The sequence below is a fragment of the Physeter macrocephalus genome, chromosome 4, assembly GCF_002837175.3.
Source record: "Physeter macrocephalus isolate SW-GA chromosome 4, ASM283717v5, whole genome shotgun sequence".
In the NCBI taxonomy this organism is placed as follows: Eukaryota; Metazoa; Chordata; class Mammalia; order Artiodactyla; family Physeteridae; genus Physeter; species Physeter macrocephalus.
This window is the reverse complement of record NC_041217.1, coordinates 88,288,728-88,314,819: the sequence shown is the minus strand read 5'-3', so window position 1 is coordinate 88,314,819 and position 26,092 is coordinate 88,288,728. Positions and strand designations below refer to the sequence as shown.

The 26,092-nt window shown below is 39.4% G+C and overlaps 1 protein-coding gene and 1 pseudogene across 1 annotated transcript in view; both read left to right on the top strand.

The window, feature by feature from the left end:
* EEIG2 (EEIG family member 2) overlaps positions 1 to 26,092 on the top strand; it is a 104,692-nt gene that overhangs the window by 42,743 nt on the left and 35,857 nt on the right. Inside the window, exons 2-5 of the mRNA XM_024119875.2 lie at positions 1,550 to 1,670; positions 12,460 to 12,489; positions 17,797 to 17,913; positions 21,073 to 21,119. Of these exons, the coding sequence (XP_023975643.1) occupies positions 1,550 to 1,670; positions 12,460 to 12,489; positions 17,797 to 17,913; positions 21,073 to 21,119 (315 nt within the window). The remainder of the gene's footprint in view (positions 1 to 1,549; positions 1,671 to 12,459; positions 12,490 to 17,796; positions 17,914 to 21,072; positions 21,120 to 26,092) is intronic.
* On the top strand, positions 7,765 to 9,295 carry LOC102991648 (pleiotropic regulator 1-like; annotated as a pseudogene).

Below are 26,092 nucleotides of genomic sequence, written 5' to 3'. Positions count from 1 at the left end.
GTCTTGAGGCCAAGAGATGTTGAGAGGGAAACAACAATAAAAAAAAATCTGGTTTTATTTTTTCTTGCTTGTTATTTTCATTATTATTCAATGATTTTTTTTTAATTCACTATTTTTGAGTATACAGGTTAGCTACTGCTCATCTTACTGTGGATGCCTTAGGTTGCCTGACAAACACCTTCAGATCTGTCCTTTGCCAAACAACTCTCAATCTGCCTGTGTTGTGACCATACAGATAAATTGCACCCCTGCTGGATTTCTAGGGAAACTCCCCTAAGAACACATATACATTCTCATCATATCATAATTCATTAAATCACCTAAAGCTTCCTAATGAAAAAAAAAAAGCTTAAGTTATGACAGTTAAACCTATGATATAACACACACCCTCCTCTCTGCATGTCTGTTTACATGTATATAAGTAAACATACATGCACATACCACACACAAACACATACTTGGTTTTTAAATTATATTTGTTTTTGCACTTCTTGTTCTTGGATTTCTGTGCATTGATGGAGAAATCCATAAAACCAAATTGATTTGCCCCAATACAAACTCATTTTATTCACTGAGGCAGCTACTAAGTTGACTCCCTGTCACATTCACCGTCCTCAGCCTTTAAACTTGCAACTCGCCCATCAGCTACTATCATCCTGTAGAAGTAACGTCATCTATTACTTTCCTAAGAAAATGAAAACTAACCTGGGCTCTCTTTCCTTTCCTTTTTGCTTTCTCCAGCTTTGTCTTTATTTTTGCCCACTGCCTTTCTTTTCTTCTGATGTTAGAGGAATAATTATCCTCCTTTCTAAGGGAATGGTAGAGGGAACAGCATGTACAGAGGCCTGGAAATTTGAGAGAGCAGAGTTGTTGGAAAAAATAGACAAGTGGACTTTTGAGTTAAATGAGCCTAGTTTAAATTCTAGTTATGCTACTTCCTACCTAAATGACCTAGAGTTATCTTCTCTCCTTGTGCTTCAGTTTCCTTACCTGTTAAAGTGAGGACAATGCCAGCTACCTCTTAGGGTTGTTGTGAGATTAAATAGCATGTGGTAAACTGTCCATAAATGGTAGCTGCTGTTGCTCTTATGGCTGGAATAGGAGTGAAACTGTGACAGTAGTTCATTTTAGAATAAGTATTGTTTATATTTCTGTCTCTTACACTAAACTATAAACCCTATAAGGTTAGAAACACTGTCATTCTGATCTTCGTATTTTAATCACCTGGCACACACTCATCACATCTAATACAAACAAATGTGTATGAGTGTTGAATGAATGAATAGTGAAGCATCAGTTTATATTGATTAAACTGATAAGTAAATTCACTTTTTTTTCAGTTTCCTGTGGATAATAAAACTTTCTAAAGATTTTCAGATCACATTGTTAGGAATTTGTTTTCTTCAAGTTTCATTGTTTCCAAATACTGGTTTTTAATATATCATGTTTGCATTATAGACTTGAGTGAAAGAGTGTGTGTGCTTTTTATTTTTTAACATGTCATCAATACTAGTTAATTAACTGGTTCTTTTTTTTTTTTTTTCCTCAGGGAGGTGGTGCAAGCAAACTGTGTTCACTGGAGAAAGAAGTTCTCATTTATGTGCAAAATGAGTGCAAGTGCCACCACAGGCATCCTAGACCCTTGTATCTACAGAGTATCTGTGAGGAAGGTATAAAAACAGCCTAGTACTTCTCCCCTTTCAGAAATCATGATAAGTTCCATAGTCACTGACTCACTTTATTTAGCTGTACTTTATTGTTAGAACTGTTATATGTAATTTCACTTCACACTTGCAGCATACTTTAAATTACTATGACAAATATGATGAGGAATCTGAAGTTATAAATTAAAATATTATTCAAGAACCTTCATCTCATCATCACTATACATATAATTATTTGTATTAGTTTGGGGGCTGTAAATGTCTCTATCCTGCCATTCATTAAGTTTCTCTTCTTTATTAGGCACTGGTTTTAGGGACTTTACATATTTTGTGTCTAATAACAACCCTGAAAATACGTGTTACTTTTTCCACTTTCAGGAAAACCAAGGCTCAGAGAGGTTGTTACTTGCCCAAATTCACTTAGCTAATAACTGACAAAGTAGGAACTCAAGCACAAATCTTTCTGATTCTAAGTCCATGTTTTCTTTTTTATATAGTTCCTTTTCCACTTATTAAGTGGAAGCATATTACCAATAATCTAAAAAAATTACAATCTCAGATTGTTTCAACTTAATATATATCATATATATATCCTACCTCTTTTGGGTGAAAAAGAGAAATCCATTAGGAAACCACTACTGGTGAATTAAACTACTTGCTTTAAAATGTAAACTTCATGTTTTACATTTTATATACATTCTTTAAATAACCAAAGTAATAACATATACATGTTCAGAAATTAAATAGAGAACTATTTAGAATGAAAAGCAAGAGTCTCTTGCCTCATTCTTTTCCACTCCAGTTTTTCATCCTTCTGTATCGGATAAAAAGTTGTATTTTTATCTTTTTTATTCTGTTTTTTGAGTGAACTGATAGCACTATGATGTATATGATTATATTTCAGTTTCTTTTAGACTGCTAATTTACTCAGTTAAAATATATCACAAGCACATACATACGTTTTATAGGTTTTAAGCCTTTAATGAAAATAGACCTCTAAAATAGTCATTTGGAGCAGCAATAGTTGAATGGAGGCTTCTTTAAGGGAAGGATGGTGCTGTGAAAGTGTGTATGGCATCATATTGACCTGGGTTTGAATCCCAGATATATCATCTATTAACTGTGAAACCTTAGGCAGTTCTCCTGACTTGTAAAAATCAGTTTTCCTCATCCAAATAAGGGTATAATAACTTCCTCATTGAGTTATTAGGATTAACCAAGATATAAGTAAATCATTCTACCTTCTTCCCTTGCTACCTTAATTCCTGCTGTGACTCTTACATTGAAACTTCTTCTTTTTTTTTTATTGTAGTAAAATTGCTTTACAATGTTGTGTTAGTTTCTGCTGTACAATGAAGTGCATCAGCTATATGTATACATATATCCCCTCCCTCTTGGACCTCCCTCCCCCACCATCCCACCCATCTAGGTCATCACAGAGCACCAAGCTGAGCTTCCTGTGCTGTACAGAAGGTTCCCACTAGCTGTCTGTTTTACACATGATAGTGTATTTATGTCAAACCTATTCTCCCAATTCGTCCCACCCTCCCCTTTCCCCCGTGTCCACATGTCCATTCTCTACGTCTGCGTCTCTATTCCTGCCCTACAAATAGGTTCATCTGTACCATTTTTCTAGATTCCACATACATGTGTTAATATACAATATTTGTTTTTCTCTTTCTGTCTTACTTCACTCTGTATGACAGACTCTAGGTCCATCCACATCTCTACAAATGACCCAGTTTCATTCCTTTTTATGGCTGAGTAATATTCCATTGTATATATGTACCTCATCTTCTTTATCTGTTCAGCTATTGTTGGACATTTAGGTTGTTTCCATGTCCTGCCTGTTGTAAATAGTGCTGCAATGAACATTGAGGTACATGTGTCCTTTTGAATTATGGTTTTCTCAGGGTATATGCCCAGTAGTGGGATTGCTGGGTCATATGGTAGTTCTGTCTTTAGTTTTTTAGAAACTTTTTCTAAATGGAGTTTAAATCATGATTTTTGAAAGATGATCTGTCTTTGAATTTTAAGGAAAGGAAAATATGTAACCAATTTATAGTAGAGGATAACTCAGAATTCCTTTTTTTTTTAACTTTTCTTTTTTGTTTTTGCTACTTGAGGTAGGGCTTATTCTGAATAAACCAGTTCTTCAGACTATAATGGTTTGGTGTATTAGTTAAGGCATATATGATAAGCTGCTAAAACAGAGACCCAAATATGCAATAACTTCAACAAAATAGAAATTTATGTCTCTCTAGGGTAATAACCAAGGGATCCAGGGCTGGTAGAGCAGCTCTGCCATCTTCACTCTATGGTGCCCATTTTTAGATCCAAGGAAGTTGCTCTAGTCTTGTTATCTCTCCACCAGTGAGAAAGAAGAAAAAGCCACATGAGAACAAATGTATTCCTTTTTAATGCGTGACTCAAAAGTGGTGCTAATGGCTTTTGCTCATGTCCTACTGGTTAGAACTTAGCTATGTGATCGTGCCAAACTGGAAGAAAAGCTGTGAATGTAGTCTCTGAGTGGCTGTCAGATTCCAACACTAAAGAAGGAGAGAAGAGATATTGGTGAACCACTAGCATTCTCTTACCATGCTTGGTAAATGGAAATATTTACTGAACTTACTCTACCTATCCTATCTAATTATTATGTAAAAGTGAGAACCCATAAAGAAAATTTAGTAAAGTCAACTGTATAAATATTTTCTGCATTGCAAAAAATACCTTAAGATATAATATTTAACCAAATATCTGGGCACCCCATGACCCAGTCAAGTTGACACATAAAATTAACTGTCACAGACCTGAAAGTTAAAAAGCCCTTTGTTAGATCGCTAGGGCTGCTGTAACAAAGCACCACAACCTGGGTGCCTTAACACAATTTATTGTCTTACAGTTCTGGAGGCCAGAAGTCCAAAATCAAGGTGTCAGCGGGGCCATGCTCCCTCTGAAGACAAGGCTTTCCTTGACTTGTAGCTGTCTGACTCCAGTGCATGTCTATGTTCAGATTTCCCTTTTTTTATTAAGACACCAGTCATATTGGATTAGGACTTCATTTTAACTTGATTACCTATGTAAAGACTCCTCTGTTTCCAAATAGGGTCATATTCTGAGGTACTGTGGGTTAAGATGTCAACATATTTTTGCGGGAAGCACAATTCGCTCCATAACAGGCACTAAGATTATAATAAACCTGGGGATTTATGCTTCTGAAATTAATGGACTGGCTTGTTACAGGCCACCCTTCCCTCTGAGAACAACCAGAAAAGCTAGACAAAATATTAAAAATAGCTGCTTGAAGGCATCAGAAGCTGCATCAGTAAGGATTTAAGAGGCTTAGAATCATAGACCAGGGAAGCTTAAAGAGATGAGCCTGACATTTGGCATTGCTTTTACCCTCAAAGAATTTGCTCAGTTGTAAGCAGTAGCTAAGGAGCTGAGCCAAAAGCACTGACAGAGAGGCTAAGAAGCTGAGCTGAGATTCTGGCAATTTTACAGGACTAAGGGGACAACAATGGAGTCCAGAGCCCACCAGCAGAGGAGGCTTGGTAAATACCCCAGGCTTTTAGTTGGGTCTCTCTAAGGTTTAAGCTGGGACTCTCTTAGCTTTTAGTCTAAGACTCTCTAAGAGTTTCATCCTAGAAGAAGGAGTATAGTGGCTATAGATCGACCCTTACAAAAACTGAAATTCAACTTCCAATCAACTCAGTCGCTGCTTGGATGAAGGTTAGCTCAATCCCTGACCTTACTGCTTGCCAGAAGCAAATGTATCAATATATCTTCTCTGGAGGAGAATAACATTACTCTGAGCCTAAAATTATTTCTTCAAGTTGTCACACACACAAATTACCAAGCATACTAAAAGACATGACTACATGACCAAAATCAAAAGGAAAAATAGATAATAAAAACAGACCCATGGAAGATACAGATTTGGAGAAGATCTAAGACAGACTTTTTACAATAATTGTAATTAGTCAGTAATACAGGAAATCAGAGAACTTGAAACTATTTAAAAAATCAAATTGAATTCTAGAACTGAAAAATACAATAACTGATGTTTAAAGCTAAGTAGATGAAACTAAATCTCAACAGATGTATTTAACAGCAGGTTTGTCACAACTGAAGAAAACCTTGGAAAATAAGACAAAAGAAAATATCCAGACTAAATCATGGAGAGAAAAAGGGTGGGATACACAGAACAGAGTGTAAGACATGGGAAACAGTGTAAAGGTTTCACACACACACACACGCACACACACACACACACGCACATAAAATTGGAGCCCTAGAAGGAGACGTGAGAGATTGTGGCTGAGGATCTTCTAAAACTGATGAAAGATACTGAGCCACAGATTCAAAAGTACTGTGAGCCTCCTGGAGGATAAACAACAAATCTGACATGTTTAAAGATAGAAGACCAGCCTAGCTGGAACATGGAAAACATGGAAAGGGAAGTCCTTGGTGATGAGGTTGGAGGCACTGGATCAGGTAGAGCCTTATAGGAGTTTAGATTTTATTCCAATTAGATTTGGAATCAGTTTGAGGATTTTAATAAGGAGAGACGTGATCTTTTAAGATCACTTTTGCTGCTATACAAAGGATGAATTACAGAGACCACTTAACTGATTGGAATAGTTCAGGTGAGGAATGCTTATGTTTTGGCATGGAGTTATAACAGTGGAGGTGGTATGATTCAGGATGTATTTTGGAGGTAGACCGCCACTAATGGATTGGATATAGTGAATGAGGGAAACTGAATTGAGAATAACTCTTAGACCTTTTGCCTGAGCATATGGGTAGATAATTGTGCTATTTATTGAAATGGCAAAAACTCAAAGTGGAGCAATTTTGGGGGCAGATAAATAGAAATCAGTAGGCCTATTTTGGCCATGTTAAATTTGAGGTGTCTATGAGACATCAAGTGGACATGTCATGTAGGCATTTAAAATACTACTCTCGGGAGAAGTTCAGACTAGAGATAAAGGTTTGAGAGTCATCAGCATACAATTTTTATTTAAAGCCATAGACCTGAATGGGATAAACCAGGGAGAAAGTGTAGATAGAGAAGACAAGAGGCCTAGACCAAACACTTAAAGGTAGTATAAAAATACTTAGCAGGTACAAGAAAGGAGGAAGAATTCATATATATCACTTCTTGTATACTTTTGGCCAGATCTTAGTTACGCTGCCATAGTACAAAAAGCAAGTGGAAAATGTAGTCAGTTACTTTATTTTGGGTAGCCATTGCCCAACTAAAAATAGAGGATTCTATTATTATGGAGAGGAGGAGAATGGATAGTTGGGATACAGCTAGCATTCTTTCCACAGAGGTTGAATAAAGGAATAGGTCTTGCCAAGGAGAGTGAGGAGCAGCCAGAGAGGTAGGAGTAAAACTAGGCAATGGTGGCACCTTGGAAGTTTAAAGAGCAAAATGGTATAAGGAAGGAGGCAGAGTGGCCAAGCCTGTCAAATACTCTTGTGAAATTAAGTAAGATAAGACAAAGCCTTTGGCTTTAATAAAAATGGAGATCATTGGCAATCCTTAGAGCCACTGTAGAGGGAAAAATGAGGGCAAAAGCCCAATTAGAGAAGATTGAATAGAGAGTGGGATATACAGCATATTTGGGTAAATCTTTTGAAGAGTTTGGCTGTAAAGGGGAGCAAAGAAAAGAATTAGCCAGTAGAGACACAGATCACCTGAAGAAAGTTTTGTTTTGCTTTGTTTGATGAAAAGTGCTATTAATGATATGACAGTTTCCTAATAAAGAAGGAAAATTTGGTAATTCATAATGGAGTAGATCTGGTGGCATGGCCACAGCCTCACTAAACAGGCAGGGAAGGGGAGGGATAGCAAATATTCATGAACAATAGAATTTACCATAGATTACTCTTCAGCTTATTTCAGTTTGCCTCTTTAAAGATCGAAATGGTAGATAATGCGTTGTGTATCTGGTTTATGAAAGAAAGATAAGAGACAGCTCCATTCAGCAAACACATTTTTAAAAGTGAGTGAGGAGAGCTGTGGCGGCGGTTTCCATCCTGTTGATTAGTGTTTCTTCCCTGCCGGAGTGACTACATAGACCATGGCGTCATGGTTGAGGAGTTACAGAAACATTCTGTGCACACACTTGTGTTCAGGTTATTGAAGAGAACCCATGTCATGTTTGTGGCTGATGATGGAAAACCTGTGCCTTTGGATGAACAGTCACAAACGACAAGTGGCAATCAAGCTGCGTAATGAGTATGGTCCGGTGTTGCATATGCCTACCTCCAAAGAAAATCTTAAAGAGAAAGGCCCTCAGAATGCATCAGGTTCATATGGATACAAACAGTATCCTGCCAATCAAGGACAAGAAGTTCAATGTTTGGTGACAGGTACACATCCATATCCACCAGGACCTGGGGTTGCTTTGACAGCGGACACTAAGATCCAAAGAATGCTGAGTGAATCAGCTGCACAGTCCTTCGCTGTGGCATTACCTGCTTCTCAAACCAGGGTCGATGCAAACTGTAGCGCACCTGCTGGAGGTGAATACCAACACCCTGGGGCTCCTGACCAGTCACGGCCTGCAGGGGCAGTTGTTACAGATGGTGGCAATGCCAAGAACTCCACACTGATGGCTAAAAAAGCCCCTGCAATGCCGAAACCTCAGTGGCACCCACTGTGGAAACTTTACAGAGTGATCAGTGGGCGTCTTGCCTGGGTTTGATGTATTGCTGTGGAACCTGGAAATCAGTGGTTTGTTACTAGATCTGCTAACAGAACTATAAAAATCTGGGACTTGGCTAGTGGCGAGTTAAAACGCACATCGGTACGGTGCGTGGTGTAATGGTGAGCGCAAGGAGTGCGTACCTGTTCTCCTGTGGAGAAGACAAACAAGTCACCTGCTGGCATCTTGAGTGTAATAGGGTTATAAGGCACTATCATGGACATCTGAGTACAGTGTATGGTTTGGATCTGCACCCAACAATCAACATGCTGGTGACCTGTAGCCGAGACTCAACTGCACGGATTTGGGATGTGAGAACTAAAGCCAGCGTACACACGTTATCTGGACATACTAATGCGGTGGCTGCAGTGAGGTGTCAAGCTGCAGAACCACAAATTATTACTGGAAGCCATGACACTACAATACGATTATGGAATTTGGTGGCTGGAAAAACAAGGGTCACATTAACAAGTCACAAAAAATCAGTCAGGGCTGTGGTTTTACATCCAAGACATTATACATTTGCATCTGGTTCTCCAGATAATATAAAACAGTGGAAATTCCCTGATGGAAGTTTCATTCAAAATCTTTCTGGTCACAATGCTATTATTAATACACTGACAGTAAATTCTGATGGAGTGTTTGTTTGTATCTGGAGCTGACAATGGCACTGTGCATCTTCGGGACTGGAGAACTGGCTACAATTTCCAGAGAGTTCATGCAGCAGTGCAGCCTGGGTCTTTGGACAGTGAGTCAGGAATATTTGCTTGTGCTTTTGATCAGTCTGAAAGTCGGTTACTAACAGCTGAAGCTGATAAAACCATTAAAGTGTACGGAGAGGATGATACAGAAACAGAAGAAACTCATCCAGTCAGCTGGAAGCCAGAAATTATCAAAAGAAAGAGATTTTAATGTGGCATTGTCTTCATGGTGGTTCCAGTTTTGTTTTTTGTTTCTTTTTAAGCTTGGTGTTGATGAGAATATCCAGTCATTTGTGCTCTGGCTAGGAATATAAAGCAAAAACTCACATGCCTGAATCATTACTTTTTCATATTTTACAATGAACTGTCCTCTCCCCATGTTTTTATTTCTAAAATAAACAGTTTGAGATCCTGGGAGGTAAGATGCAGATATCAAGCATATGTGGGTTTGTTGAACATAGCTCTCCTAAAGATAGAATGATTTATCACTTTTATTAAAACACACCTTTTTTTTTTAACTTAACAGAACTGCTTACTGTAGTAGGACATGTTTTGAGGGGAGCAGTCTTTTTAATCCTTTAAAAACTGATATCTGTGACTGATAATTTGGGATTAGAGGATTTGAAGTCTTCTGTATGTTTATTCCACAGTTTCTGAGTGCATGTTCTATAAAGTTCTGCACTAGATACTGTTCAGGAAGTAGACAGGTGAGGTGTGTCTGTCTTTTAAGACAGGGGTCCCCAACCCCGGCACTGGTCCGTGGCCTGTTAGGAACTGGGCCGCACAGCAGGAGGTGAGCGGCAGGTGAGTGAGCGAAGCTTCATCTGTATTTATTTACAGCCACTCCCCATCACTCGCATTACTGCCTGAGCTCCTCCTTCTGTCAGATCAGCGTCTGCATTGGATTCTCACAGGAGCGCGAACTCTACCGTGAACTGCACATGTGGGGGATCTAGGTTGCGCGCTCCTTATGAGAACCTAATGCCTGATGATCGGAGGTGGAGCTGAGGTGGTGATGCTAGTGCTGGGGAGCGGCTGAAAATACAGATTATCATTAGCCGAGAGGTCTGACTGCACAGAGACCATAATAAATCAGATGCTTGCAGACTCATGTCAGAACCCTATCAGTGGGTGGCAAGTGAAAACAAGCTCAGGGCTCCCACTGATTCTGCATTATGGTGAGTTGTATAATTATTTCATTTTATATTACAGTGTAACAATAATAGAAATAAAGTGTACAATAAATGTAATGCACTTGAATCATCCTGAAACCATCCCCCACCACCCCAGCCCCAGTCCATGGAAAAATTGTCTTCCATGAAGCTGGTCGCTGGTGCCAGAAAGGTTGGGGACCGCTCCTTTAAGACTTCCACTTTAGTACCTTATTACAGAAATGCTGTCATAGAGGTACCAGCAGAAAGCCAGGATAACACAGAGGAAAAGCCCATTTATTTTCCCTGAGGAGGATTGTGGAAGACTTCATAAGAGTCAGTGGTGTTTGAGCTGAGTCTTGAGAGAGGTCAGAGAGGAAAAAGGGTACTCTAAAATGTGTGAAGTGACAAACCAGACATGTGAGAGGTGTGTGTCCCAGGAGTAGAGAGTTGTCTGCTGCAGTTGAATGAGAACAGCTTGTGGTGGCAGGGAAAGCTTATGTTTTGAGTTTCAATTGTATTCCACAAGCAGTAGGTTACCAATATAGGTATCAAACCCTGGAGAAATAACTGGAGATACCAATGGATGTATTTGAAGCTATAGCAAGGGCTACAGTCTTTTGTGAAGACTTCATAGAAAAGTGTTACTTAAGTTTCTGATGCCTGTGCCTCTTTCTGGCATATACTGAGTTTTATAAACCCTGTCCTTAGCATCCTGATTCCCTATCAGGCAAGAAAATTTGTCACACTTCACTTTCTATAGTTAGAAAACAAAATTACAGGAACAATCAGTTTAAAATTTGTTTCAAATTAAGAAATTATAGCATAATTTTGAATAAGCATTTCCAAATATACATATCCCATCTTGCATGCTGTAGGTGGGAGTGTAGTTGTTACAACCTTTAGGAGGGTAGTTTTCCAGAATATACTGAAGATGCTTGGAATCTTTGGCTAACTCTTCATTAGAAATGAAATTACTAGGAAACTGCCTAATGGGAATAATCTGACAACTGTACACAGCAAATTTATTTCACCTTTGTCTTTAATTAAAACTAGCCCAGATGTCCTAACAATAAAGGACTGGTATAGTAGATTATGGTATCTTCATGTAGTTTCTCTCCATTAAGAGTGAGAAATATCTCTGAAATAACATGTCCAAATTTTACTCTTATATAAAAAAGGAAGCTGTGCAAGCATTTTTTTTTGGTAGAGTAACTTGTTAATGCTCTAAAAAATAATGGAGAAGTAACACCACATTGTTATCAGTGGCTTTGTGAGAGTGGGATTATGGGAGAACTTTCATGATTGGCTTTATATATTTCTATAATGTTTTAATTTTCTATAAGCATGTATTTTGTAAACTTAAATAAAGGAAAAAATACCCACTAGAAAAAACAAAAAAGTGAGTGAGGAGAGGAGAATTTGGCCCTAATTTTAATGGCAAACACATAATACAGAGTACGTATACTGTATGCTAAGCAGTGTTCTAAGTGTTTTACACTTAATTCTTGCATCTGTGTGATGTCCTAAATTGAGGGATTTGGCAAATTAATGTTATATATTTTAAAATAAAATGTTAAGATAGATACAGATATATATATATATATATATATTTTTTTTTTTTTTTTTTTTTACTTTTCACTTTTGCCAGTCTCCTTCACTTAGATAAGAATTAGATAAGGGAGTTTCTACTGTATTACCATAGAACAATGCCATATATATTAAGTGGAAAAAAGGTATAGAACAGTATATGTAGTGTGCTATCATTTGAGTAAAGCAGAAATGTATATACACATCTTTTGGACAATTCCTAAAAATTGATAACAGTGGTTGTCTCTGGGGCAGGGGTTTCAACTCTTGTTGAAATCTTTGTACAATATATTATTAATATGCTTAACTCAGTAATTAATTTAACTTTTCTGTGGTGATGTATGTTCTTGCAATGTGTCCAGGACATTTTTGGGTGTTTCTTCTTCAGCAAATAGATTAAATATTAGCTTGTCTTCTCACCATTTGTCTCCTTCAGATTTAAGTTAAATTCTAAATAAAAATTCTGGTTATTTTCAGGGGGGCAGGGGACATCCAAACAGTTGGATTTAAGATCATCAGAATTTTACTCTGTATTTGCTAGCCTGTAAATATCTACCTCAAAATTATTTGACATATATTTAATTTTAAATCTTTAGTCATATGATATCCTTATAGTGTTTTTTATCTTTGGCAGGAATTAAAAGGTGGAAAAGCTTATGCAAAGGTAAGTTGGTGTTCTTTAACACCTTTGGAATTTGTAATATCATTCATTGCTATTTATAAGCTTAAAAATTAAAATGGTTTGCTTTTCTAATTGCTGTTTAAGCTTGGCTGTTTTTAAATAAAGCAACTCAGAGATTGAATAGTTGGATCCAACAATAAATTATAGGCATATTCTTTCTAAATGTTGATTATGGGATGTTATTCTTAAGTTTCAGTTTCCTTACTAGGAGACAATCTCTGGTTTGCATTAAACAGTAACAACTGTTAATTCAGTTTCCCTTGGGAAGTATTCTCAGTCCCACCCAACCCCCAGTGGAATAGGACTCCCCCTCTGTGCTCTCTTAGCACTCTGTATACATGATCACTACTGTCCTTTATACTTTTACTAGCTGTATGGAATTACTAATGAATGTGCTCACTTTTTCCTGGATAGAAGGAATTAGTAATTAATAATACTACCAGAAACCCAACTCTTTTATTTCTAAACCTCTTTAATCTCTAAACCACTTTTTTTTTTTTTTTTTTTTTTTTTTGGCCACGCTGTGTCACTTGCAGGATCTCAGTTCCCTGACCAGGGATTGAACCCGGGCCATGGTAGTGAAAGCCCGGAATCCTAACCACCAGGGAACTCCCCACATACTCCTCTTGTATTTCTCTGTGATGGTAGTTCCATCAGTCTAGTCATCTAAGCATCTAAGCCAAGAACCAGGGCACTAGTTTCAACTATCAAATCTACCTACGCCTCTAAAACTAGTTGGCTGCAATATCAGTTCGGATGCTCTTTGGTACAAGTAACAGAAAACCCTCCTCACCTAGAGATTTTTTTAATCTCACAAAACAGGTAGATATGAGATAGAGCTATAGATATGAGATAGAGCTGCTCCAGGATTGGTTAAGCCACTGACTAGAGAACATCATCAAGAATCCATGTTACTTTTCTCTTTTTTTTTCTTACATTCTCTATGTGATGGCTTTGTCCTTGGCTAGCTCCCTTCATGGTCAGGAGGTGGCTAGCTGCTCAAGTTTTAGTCAACACATTCACATATGACAAAGCCCAGCTGCTTCCCCATTTATGACTTTTTCAAGTGAGAAAACTTTTCCTACATGGCCCCCAGAGGATTTCCCTGTACCTTTTTTTTTTTTTTTTTTTTTTTTTTTGCAGTACGCAGGCCTCTCACTACCGTGGCCTCTCCCGCTGCGGAGCACAGGCTCCGGACGCGCAGGCTCAGCGGCCATGGCTCACGGGCCCAGCCGCTCCGCGGCATGTGGGATCTTCCCGGACCGGGGCACGAACCCGTGTCCCCTGCATCGGCAGGCGGACTCTCAACCACACTGCGCCACCAGGGAAGCCCTCCCTGTACCTTTGATTGGACACAACTGGATCATATGCCCACTCCTAAACTAGTCATGGGCAGTAGGAATGGATTGCCATGGTTAGCTTAGACTAATCACAATTTTAACAGTCAGCTAGAGGTTGGGTTACTTTCCTTGTGTACATGGATGAACTAAGAGTGGACACTTGAATAAAATCAGGACTTGCTAGCAAGGAATATCAGGGCATCGAATGGTGGGTAGGCAAAAAACAGTCTGCTTTGACTGACAGATCTTGATTTCTCCCTTCTAAAAAGCTTTTGAAACCATCTCTTCTCTCCAGTCCCAAGACCACTGCCCTAGGTTATGCCCTCATTATTTCTTATTTAAAACCTGCATTGGCCTCCTTTCTTTTCTCTGCCTCTGTCGTCTCCCACCAGTTCATCCTCTATATTATTGCCAGAGGGATTGTTCTGAAATTCAAAGATGATCATATCCTTCCCCCACTTTTAGTCCTTCAGCAGCTCTCTATTGCCTGTAAAGGAAAATGAAATGAAAAGTCTTTAACCTAGCATATTGGACCCATCTTGGTTTGCAGATCATCTCTCTGCACACTCACCGACTCACTCACTCATCCTTATGCTTCAGACATACTGCCCAGAGAATGTTCCTGGAGTGTGCTGTGCTGTTTTTGCCTTGTTGCCTTGTGACTTGATGTTTTCCCTGCCATGCATGTGCTTCTGTCGACTCATGTATCATTAAATACTCAACTTAGTCATCCCTCCCCACTGAGAAGTTTTTTCCTCTCTTTCTTGTAATTGTGCCTTCCTTTATCACAGCACTTATACTTTTTTATAGGAATTTATTTCCTTTTCTATCTTCCCTTATTAAACTATGAGTTCCTTGAGAATAGGAATAATATACATTCCTAATACCTAACATTATCTGGAATGAAGATGCTCAAAATTATTTGCCAATTGAAGGAAGCTCTACCACAGTTATACCTACAATTTATATATATATATATATACATATATATATGCCATTTTATTGAGACAGCTTATCTCAGTGAAACCAAAGAGAAAATCATAAGGAAATATGGACTGTCTTGTACCTCATTACAATGTAAGCTCTTGCCAGACGGTTCTTATCTGTCCTGTTCATCACTGTTTTCCAGTATTTAAAGCAGGGCCTGGCACGTGAAAGGTGCTCAGTAAATGTTGACCTTAGCATGCTTTCTTAATGGGGACTGACCAGATTCTTTTTTTAAAAAACTTGCTTTATGCTTAGTGACTGTAATACCAGCATTCCAACAGTGGATGGTAAGCCAAAGGGCTGTTTTTTATTCAAAAAATACGTGTTAACTGCCTACCATGTGCCAAGCATTGTTCCTGCCACTATTTTAAGTATTAGAGATACAGCAGTAAACAAAACAGACAAAAATCCCTGAGTCTAGGGAGCTTACATTCTAATGGGGGATTGAGGGAGGGGGACAGACAATAAAATAAATATGAAATGTGTATATACATGATGTGACGATAACTACTAAGAAAAATAAAGCAGGTAAGGGGTAGACAGTGACAGCTACAGGGGAGGGGAGGGGGGAGCCAGGCACGTTCTAGAATGGTCAGGGGAGCCCCCTTTAGAGAGATGACATTTGAACATAGACCCTAATGCAGTGAGGAAGAAAGCTGTGAGAAGATCTAAGAGAGAATGTATCAGGCAAAAGAGCAGTAAGTGCTAAAGGCCTTGAGGTAATCTTGGCATTTTTTTAAGGAAAAGGACCTTGTGGCTGGAAGAGTGGATGAGGAGGAGAGGGGGAAATGAAGTTGATGAGGTGGCTATGGACAGAGGAATCCGAGACAGTCAATATAGACAAGTCTTTCGAGGAGTCTTGCTCCAAAGGGGAGCAGAAAAATATTACAGTAGACTGGAGAGAGGTGTGGCATGAGGTTTTGTGTTTTTTTGTTCATTAAGATGGGAGAAAATCCAGCATGTTTGTGTTCAGGGAATGATCCACAGAGAGGGAAGAATCCCTGAAGCGATGAGCTTGAATAGGCGAGAGGAGAGTGGTTGGCCTTGGATGGGAGCCCAGCCAGCTCACTTACAGTAAGTGGGAAGGTAAATATGTGGGCACAGATTCAGGTAGGCGAGCGGATGTGGCTGGTGATAAGAGCTTGTGGAAGGTGAATGCTCTTTTGATTGCTTTTATTTCTGAGTGAAATAGGAAGCAAGACATCAGCAAAGAGTGTGGATGGAAAAGGTATTGGAGGTTCAAAGAGAAAGGATAATGTATGAAATAAGGCATGTGGATGATGTGTGATCACACAGCCACAGGAGTCTTCCCATGTTCATTTGGATGTGGCTTTGCCCTGATCATATCCAGGCTTTTTGCTGATCTCTTGGACCCCTAAAAGAGGCAGTAAGACCAGAGTAATCATGTGAAGATTAGGTAGATATTACCTGTGGCTGGATATGTTCCTGACTTACTGCTTTTGGAGCTTGTGGTCCTTCAACTGGTCTCTTAAGTTCTTAATCTTCATTCTTCTTATACTGATTAAAAACCACTAAAATAATGCTCCATCCTACAATAAAAATCTTCATCTTAAATGCCATTCATATGTTCTTCACTGCATGTTTTAAAGCATTAAAGCAGGCAACTTAAAATCACAGCACTCAACTTAAAATCAAGCAGGGTTTGACGTGTATCATACTTTTTATTATATATTCAGGGAGATGTACTTGCAAGCTCAAAACATTTTTTTGTTAATAAAAGACTATATACACTTAGTCATATAAAATAGACTGTTCAAAAAATAATGATGTAAAGGAGTGATTTTTTGTGCCACTTGGAAATGAGAAATAGGATTGAGCAACATCAGAGGAAAGACCATAGGGTAATCTTTGGTAGCTGCAGATAATGGGGACCAAACCCGAGTAGTAATAAGAGGGAGGAATGCATTTGAGCTGAGCTTCTGGGTAACAGCAGACAAGGTTGGTGTGGGGAAGGAAGGAAGAAGGCTTCATAAAGAGAGATTCAGCTCAAGGGGGACCAGCAAGGCAAGTGTTGTGGAAGGTGGTAAAGGAGGAGGAGCTTGTACCAAAGAAAGTATGTGATACACTTAAATCATTTTGCTCTGGGGTGGGCAGTGAGAACTTAATAACCTGCAACTATCTGCAGTCACCAGTGGTTAACTGGGAATAGAGCCAGACCAGAACAGGGAGAGGAGAGTCTGATTGGTTTTCTCTGTGTGTGTGCAAATGACCATGATTGGTCTGCTAGTATTTCCCATAGAGCGGTGTGAGCACCACTGCTAACTTGCAGTGATTTCAGTTGTTTAATATGCATTATTTTTACGTTAAGTTATATATTTTTTTTCTGGTTTTTTTTTTGTTTGTTTTTTGGGGGTTTTTTTGTGGTACGCAGTCCTCTCACTGTTGTGGCCTCTCCCGTTGCGGAGCACAGGCTCCAGACGCGCAGGCTCAGCGGCCATGGCTCACGGGCCCAGCCGGACCGGGGCACGAACCCGTGTCCCCTGCATCGGCAGGCGGACTCTCAGCCACTGCGCCACCAGGGAAGCCCAAGTTATATATTTTAATGTGTGCAGAAAAATACATTTAGCAATCAAATATGTGATTTCAGAGATCATATTGCCTAAGACAAGAGGAGAACAGGTAATACATTTTTGCAAAAAGGGAGCCAATTTTTTGAGACACATTGGGATGGCCAAAAAGTTCGTTCGGTTTCAAGAAAAAAGACACATTTTTCATTTTCACCAAGAACTTGATTGAACAACGTATTCATTAATCGAAGAAACTTTTTGGCCAACCCAATATTAAGCGAAGAATAGAACAGGTGTTGTTAAGTTGGCAAAAACTGCAAATAACTGAAGTTTGAGACCACTTGGCTAGAGCATGGGTTGAATGTTTATTTTAAAGATAATATGATAGAAGCCGAGTAGGTATTCTATTAATATAATTATCTTTCTTTTCATAGCTGGGCTTTGCAGATCTAAACCTGGCAGAGTTTGCTGGATCAGGAAGTACTACTCGCCGCTGTTTACTGGAAGGCTATGATACCAAAAATACAAGACAGGATAATTCCATTCTTAAAGTAAGCACGTTTCTAGATTTACATGTCAACAAATGAGATTCTCTGCCTTTAAATAATCATAGGTATATACTGTCAAGGGCAAGATGGGAATCAGTATTGAGATCATAAGCTGCACATACCACTGAAATACTCATCATGTAGAAGAAAAAACTATCCAAATCACAGAAGCACTGAAAACTAACAAATGTTCACCTTCATGATCACATGGTGCTGTAAACATTCAGGGAAGAATACACACAACCACTACAGCATAAGGGCTCAATGAGTGGAAGGAGCATCATAAATGAATACCTTACAATGCTTATAGCTCCCAAGGGGTGACTTCCAAAGCAGCTGTGGTGGGCACATAGAAGTCACTGGGTTCTCTCGCAACAAGTGAAATGACAGGTGAAACTCACTTTGGGCATCTGCCCTACTGTTTCCAAGTCCCTTCAGGAGCCATGTATCCTGGTGAACCCAGAGGGAATACATACTTCAGAGAGCTGGAGTATTAAATGAAACCAGTAGAGAAAATGTTTTTAAGGTACCTTGCATCTAGTAAAACTCACTGGATAAACCTTTTGCTGTGTTTTAATTAGGTTTACCCCATTATGGTAAGTTATCTAATGATAAGAAAGGAAAATAATCCTGAATAAAAACTGAATGGTCAGAAGTTAGTGGACAAAAGAATTACCCTATATCTAACAGTTTTCAAACCCACATAGCTTATGCTTGGCACTTAATAAATTCTTAATTCATGACTACTGTTAAGGTTTTTGTTACTATTACCATTATCATTATTATTCCCAGAACACAATAAGATCCTATGGCTGATTCTTAAAAGGCAGTCAGCACCTAGAGAATAGCAGCATTTCAAAAAGCATTAGCAAAGCTTTAAATTCTGGTCCAACAAAAATATACCATTTCTGAATAATAGTACTCTAAGTATTCATTCATTCATTCAACCAGAATTTTTTGAGTAGCCAGAGGTTTAGGGAGCTTACAGAGCATAATCCCAGCCACGTGGCAGGAGCGTGGATTATGGCGTCAGGGCTCTGTGTTTGTTCTTAGATCTCTGGAGCCCTGTGTAAGCACTTCACCTCTGCCCCACTGTTTCCTCCTCTGTAAAAGGGGAATCTCATTACTTGCCCCAGGGACCTGTTCTTGAGGCCTAAATGAGTTACTGTATGTGATTTTGCCAACACTAGTTGTATGGAATAGAAATCCCTCAGGTTAGCTCATGTAAAAGAGAACTTTAGTTCAAACACAAGGACGTTTCATAGAGCCCTAGGATGGGAAGTTACAACCAGACCTGAACTCCCAGGAACTAAAGGAGCTTTCTCGGCCTCTCAGGGACTGTTCTTGGCTCTCTGCATTATCATTCTGTCTGTAGACCAACTTCCTGTGCTTACTCACGGCTTCCCTGCCCTCCCTAGAACTTCAGCTGCTAAGTGGCATTGGCTTGCGATGACGTCAGCAGAATCTGGGAGGCGGGGGAGGCTGTTTCCAGAGACCTTCTCTAAAAGGTCTTGGCCTGGTAGATTACCCAGAATGTGTTTGCAGTAGTATCCTCACAGAGCCTAGTATACTCTGGGGCAGGGTGGATGTTCTACAGATGCTAACTCCTTCTTTCTAGAAGGTGGCAAGAACATTAGTTAAAGTCACATAGTTAAGTACCTTGAGAGAGAAGCTGATCCATTTGGTAGGTAGAGAAGGACATTGAGTACTTCTAAATTTTTATAGCTTTATTGAGCTATGATTCACTTACCATACATTTCACTCAGTTAAGGTACACAATTGAATGGTTTTTAGTATATTCATAGGTGTGTCCGACTATTGCCATAATCAATTTTAGAACATCTTCATCACCCCAAAAAAGAAACCTCGTATGTGCCCAATAGCAGTCACTTCCCACTTTCCCCCAACTCTTCTCCCTTCCCCCCAGCCTAAACAACCACTAATCTACTCTCTGTCTATGGATTTACCTATTCCAAACATTTCATATAAATGTGATTATAGACTATGTAATGTTTTGTGTCTGGCTTCTCTAAACTTAGCATAATGTTTTCAAGGTTCATCCATGGTGTAGCATGTGTCAGTACTACACTCCTTTTGTGGCTAAGTAATATTCCATTGTATGGCTATACCACATTTTATTTATTCATCAGTTAATGGTCATTTGGCTTGTTGTTTTCACTTTTTAACTATTATGAACAATGCTGCTATGGACATTCATATACAAGTTTCATTGTGGGCATATATTTTCTTTTCTCTTGGGCATGTATCCAAGAGTAAGTACTCTTGGAGCAGAATTCTTGGGTCACATGGTAACTCTGCTTTTAACCTTTTGCAGAGCTACCTGACTGGTTTTCAAGTGGTTGAAATATTTTATATTCCCATTAGCAGAGTGTATGAGAGTTCACATTTCTCCATATATTGAGTCCTTTTATTCTCTAGCTTCTTAGAATGGGGAACTGCATAGATAACCCTGTGCATTTCATATTTCAGATGCTGCTAATAGGTATGTGGAGACTTGAATTAAGCATTTAGTCTTCAGGATAAACACATATAGAGATCCTCCAGAGGAAATGCCTCTTACCATGGGTGAAGGGTCTTGAATAGCTCGGGGTGTCAGGAAGATCAGATATTTCTAAGCCTGATCTTTACAAAATATTATAATTGCTTCATGAATGAATAAAATCATGAATGATTAAAAAAAATTCATTCATTCATTCTTGTCCAAAGCTAGAACAAAGGCCAGAAGCATTCTACTCTTACAGGCCACCAGCAGGCACCCTTGAAAGCATCATTATGGCAAACATGTTGGAGGAAAACATTCCAGACACTTAAACACCACAGGAGTCTGGGAGGAAAGACAGATAAAATAGACCAGAACAGCACACACCCAGAAGATTGTTACTGGTGAAGCCCTTGCTTTTTGTTTCCATCTTTTCCTCTCTTATTTTTGCAGTGACAAAGTTGTTAATGTTAAAAATGATTTTTTAACCTATGTCTGTATAAAGCAGCAATTCAATATTGGATATAACCCAATTCAGTAATCATTTTATTTATAAATAGGAAATACTGGACTAGGTGATGTGGAAGGTGCATAGATTAGCAGAATGTGGCTTCTCCTCTCAAGATTTTTATAATTACAATATTTCTTTTTCTTATGTTTAGGTTTTAATCAGTATGCAGCTGATGTCTGGTGACCCATGTTTTAAAACGTAAGTTGATGCTCAGTAAATGAGTTATTTGTCTGAAAGTTTAATAGTGATTTATTTGTTTAAATTTTCACATTCATATTATGTAGTGTTTGTAGGCTAATACCAGTGAAGGAATAGTTCCTCTTTTAGGAGACTGAGCTGACCTTCACAAAAGTTACTGTTACTTATTACCAAACAAACTCTCCATGCTCTAAATTATTTAAGCCATGGGTCTTTTGTCATCTTCAGGTTTTGGGTGAAATTATACAAATTTAACTTTTTAATTTGATCTCTGTGGATTTGTCATTTCTTCAATAAACACCTATTAAGTGCCATGTGCTAGGCCCTAATCTATAAACACTAGAGCAGGGGTCCCCAACCCCCAGGCCACGGACCGGTACTGGTCAGCAGCCTGTTAGGACTGGGCCGCACAGCAGGAGGTGAGTGACTGACAAGCCAGCGAAACTTCATCTGCCACTCCCCATCGCTCGCATTACCGCCTGAACCCCCCACCCTCCCACCCCTGTCCATGGAAAAATTGTCTTCCAGGAAACAGGTCCCTGGTGCCAAAAAGGTAGGGGACTGCTGCACTAGAGAAACAGCAGTGAAAAAAAATAGATCAAGTCCCTGACATCTTGGAGTTTGTACTCTAAGAGGAAAACAAACAACAAGCTAACAAGTAAATATATACTATAAAGATAGTTATGAATGCTTTGGAGAAAAATAAAGCAGGGTAGGAGAGGCATGGTGCGAGAAGTGTTGCTATTTTATATAGTCAAGGAAGTCCTTCCTGGTAAAGGTGATATTTGAGCAGAGACCTGAGGGAGGTAGGAAGCAAGCCATGCAGATATTTGGGGAAAGAGCATTTGAGACAGCGGTAACAAGGACAAAGGCCTTGAGAGAGGTGGGTGTTTGGCATGTTCAACTAACTGCCAGGAGACCAGTGTGTCTAGAGCAGAGTGGGTGAGGAGGAGGGTGATCAGAGATGAGACCAGATGATAAAGGATCTTGTAGGCCATTATAGTAATAGTCTCATAGGCCGCTTATAATCTGAGTGAGATTAAAAGCTACTGGAGTGTTGGGAATTCCCTGACAGTCCAGTGATTAGGACTACGTGCTTCCACTGCCGGGGCCCGGCTTGGAACCCACGTGCCACACGGCGCAGCCAAAAAAACAAAAAACAAAAAACATGCTACTGGAGGGTTTAAAACAGAGGAGTAAAATGATCAAACTTCTGGCTGCTAGGTAGAGAATAGACAATTTGTGGGAGCAATGAAGGGGCCAAGGGCAGAAATAGGTAGATGAATTAGGGGGCTGTTTTGTAATCCAAGGTTTGGGGCCTGAGTAAAGAATGGTGTAAATTTATTGAAATGAGAGAGCCTACAAGAGGAACAGGTTGGGAGCTTGGGTATCAGACATGTTAAGTTTGAGATGTCTATTTAACATCCAGTCAGGCATTTTGAGTAGGCAACTGGATATATCACTATAGGGTTCAGTGGGGAGGCCCAGACTGGAGGTATAACTTTGGAAATCATGACATCATCAGCACATAGGTACTGGTTAAAGCCATGAGCTTTGATTAAATGACCTACAGGGAATGAGTATAAATAAAGAAAAGGACCACAGACTGAGGTGTGGGACACTCCCGCATGTTAGAGGTCGGTGAGATAGGGAAGAACCAGCAAAGGAGCAACCAGTGAGATAGGAGGAAGGAACCAAAGGAGACTTCTGTCCTAAAACCAGGTAAAGAGTGTGTTTCAAAAAAGACGGAGTAATCAGCTGTGTCACACACTACGGAATTAGGTCACGGAAGACATGGGCTGAGAATTGACCTATGGATTTTGCGGTGTATAGACCATTGGTGACTCTGACAAACACTGGTGGAATGCTTTTAGACTACGGCCACATTGGAGTGGGTTAAAGAAAGTTTTGGAGGAGAAAAATTGGAGACAGTGAGTGTAAACAATTCTTATGAGGAATTTTGCTACAAAAAAGGAACAGAAAAATGGGGTCATAAATAAAAAGAGGATGTGGGGTTAAGGGCAGCTTTTTATCTTTTTTTTTTTTAAGATGGGAGGTAGCACAGCATACTTGTATCCTGATAGGAATGGTCCAGTAGACAAGGAGAAATGTGGTACAGAAGACAAAAGGGCCAATTGCTAGAACAGTGTCCTTGGATTGTCAAGAGGGATGAAGGCAGAGAGTGTGGATACAGATGCATATATATGAGAAGTGGAAACATATAGAAGTTATTTTAAAATTGCTCCTTTTCTTAGTGATACAGGAAACGAGGTAATCATTGAAAAGCAAGGATGGGAAAGATGGAGGTGGGGGTTTGAGCAAAGAGGAAAAAATGTGTAAAAGTCTTCTCAGACATCAAGAGAGTGAGCTGAATGGGAAAAGGCAGTAGGATGCCTGTCAGCAATCTTGAAGACACTTAATAGTTAAAAATGAAAGTTAGGGACTTCCCTGTTGGCGCAGTGGTTAAGAATCCGCCTGCCAGTGCAAGAGACACGGGTTACATCCCTGGTCCGGGAAGATCCCACATGCCACGGAGCAACTAAGCCCGTGTGCCACAACTACTGAGCCTGTGCTCCAGAGCCCGTGTGCCACAACTACTGAAGTCCGCGCACCTAGAGCCCGTGCTCTGCAACAAGAGAAGCCACAGCAATGAGAAGCCCACGCACCGCAAAGAGTAGCCCCCGCTCACCACAACTAGAGAAAGCCCACACGCAGCAACGAAGACCCAACGCAGCCAAAAATAAATAAATAGATAAATTTATACCAAAAAGTAGTTAATCAGATATCATTTAAATATCTGAGGAAAAAATACATCTAGAAAAGAAAACAATTAATTCCCTATGCATCAACTTCCATGTAGCAATATCCATGTAGTTCTCTATTTACATACTACTTTATAAAGATGAAAATATATATATTTAACACAAATCAATTCTTGATTAAAATTATGCATTTTTGTAGAAACCTAGCCTTCCTCTGCTGTTTTCTCTCAAACCGTAATTTCCTGGCTTCTTTCTTTATTTCCTGCTCTTTTGAGAGTAAACAATTTTTGGTTTCTTAGGTAACAATATGTTTTCCTAGTGGAATATGTTTAGGGTGAAATGAGAAAATGAGCATTAAAATTTAGTAGAAGAAAATGTATTCATCATTCCTTCTTAGGAGCTTTTTATGAATGTTCCCTTTCTGGCCCTTTCTCTGCCATTTTATCTCTCTATCTGTGAAACTCAAATACTGAAGAGCTCAAAAAGTAGATTATCTTATGTCCTGTATTATCTCCACAAATGTAATTCTGATAATCTAGAGATTATAGTAATAGAGAAAGACTTTTTTTTTGTAAACTTTGCATTTTTATTTTATTTTATTTTTATTTTTTATTTTTATTACTTTTAACAAACAGGATATCACATGTTAGCCTCCTCCTTTCCTAGACATGCACATATTAAGCATATCTTCATATAACATATTACCCATCCTTTCCTTTCCTTTTGTACTGTGCCGTTTTTGGGGTTTTTTTAAAACATCTTTATTGGAGTATAATTGCTTTACAATGGTGTGTTAGTTTCTGCTTTATAACAAAGTGAATCAGCTATACATATACATATATCCCCATATCTCCTCCCTCTTGCGTCTCCCTCTCACCCTCCCTATCCCACCCCTCTAGGCGGTCACAAAGCACCGAGCTGATCTCCCTGTGCTATGTGGGTGCTTCCGACTAGCTATCTGTTTAACATTTGGCTCTGTATGACAGACTCTAGGTCCATCCACCTCACTACAAATAACTCAATTTTGATTCTTTTTTAAGGCTGAGTAATATTCCATTCTATATATGTGCTACGTCTTTATCCATTCATCTGTAGATGGACACAGGTTGCTTCCAAATCCTGACTATTGTAAATAGAGCTGCAATGAACATTATGGTACATGACTCTTTTTGAATTATGGTTTTCTCAGGGTACATGCCCAGTAGTGGGATTGCTGGGTCATATGTTCCGTATATATGTGTTAGCATACGATATTTGTTTTTCTCTTTGTGACTTACTTCACTCTGTATGACAGACTCTAGGTCCATCCACCTCACTACAAATAACTCAATTTTGATTCTTTTTTAAGGCTGAGTAATATTCCGTTCTATATATGTGCTACGTCTTTATCCATTCATCTGTAGATGGACACAGGTTGCTTCCAAATCCTGACTATTGTAAATAGAGCTGCAATGAACATTATGGTACATGACTCTTTTTGAATTATGGTTTTCTCAGGGTACATGCCCAGTAGTGGGATTGCTGGGTCATATGGCAGTTCTATTTTTAGTTTTTTAAGGAAGCTCCATACTGTTCTCCATAGGGGCTGTATCAGTTAACATTCCCACCAACAGTGCAGTTCTTTTCATCTTGTTTATGGTTTCCTTTGCTGTGTAAAAGCATTTAAGTTTCATTAGGTCATTTGTTTAGTTTTGTTTTTATTTCCATTTCTCTAAGATGTAGGTCAAAAAGGATCTCGCGGGCTTCCCTGGAGGCGCAGTGGTTGGGAGTCCGCCTGCCGATGCAGGGGACACAGGTTTGTGCCTTGGTCCGGGAGGATCACACATGCCGTGGAGCGGCTAGGCCCGTTAGCCATGGCGCTGAGTCTGTGAGCTGAGGGTTGTCTTTTCATCTTGTTTATGGTTTCCTTTGCTGTGTAAAAGCATTTAAGTTTCATTAGGTCATTTGTTTAGTTTTGTTTTTATTTCCATTTCTCTAAGATGTAGGTCAAAAAGGATCTCGCGGGCTTCCCTGGAGGCGCAGTGGTTGGGAGTCCGCCTGCCGATGCAGGGGACACAGGTTTGTGCCTTGGTCCGGGAGGATCACACATGCCGTGGAGCGGCTAGGCCCGTGAGCCATGGCGCTGAGTCTGTGAGTCCGGAGCCTGTGCTCCTCAACGGGAGAGGCCACAACAGTGAGAGGCCCGCATACCGCAAAAAAAAAAAAAAAAAA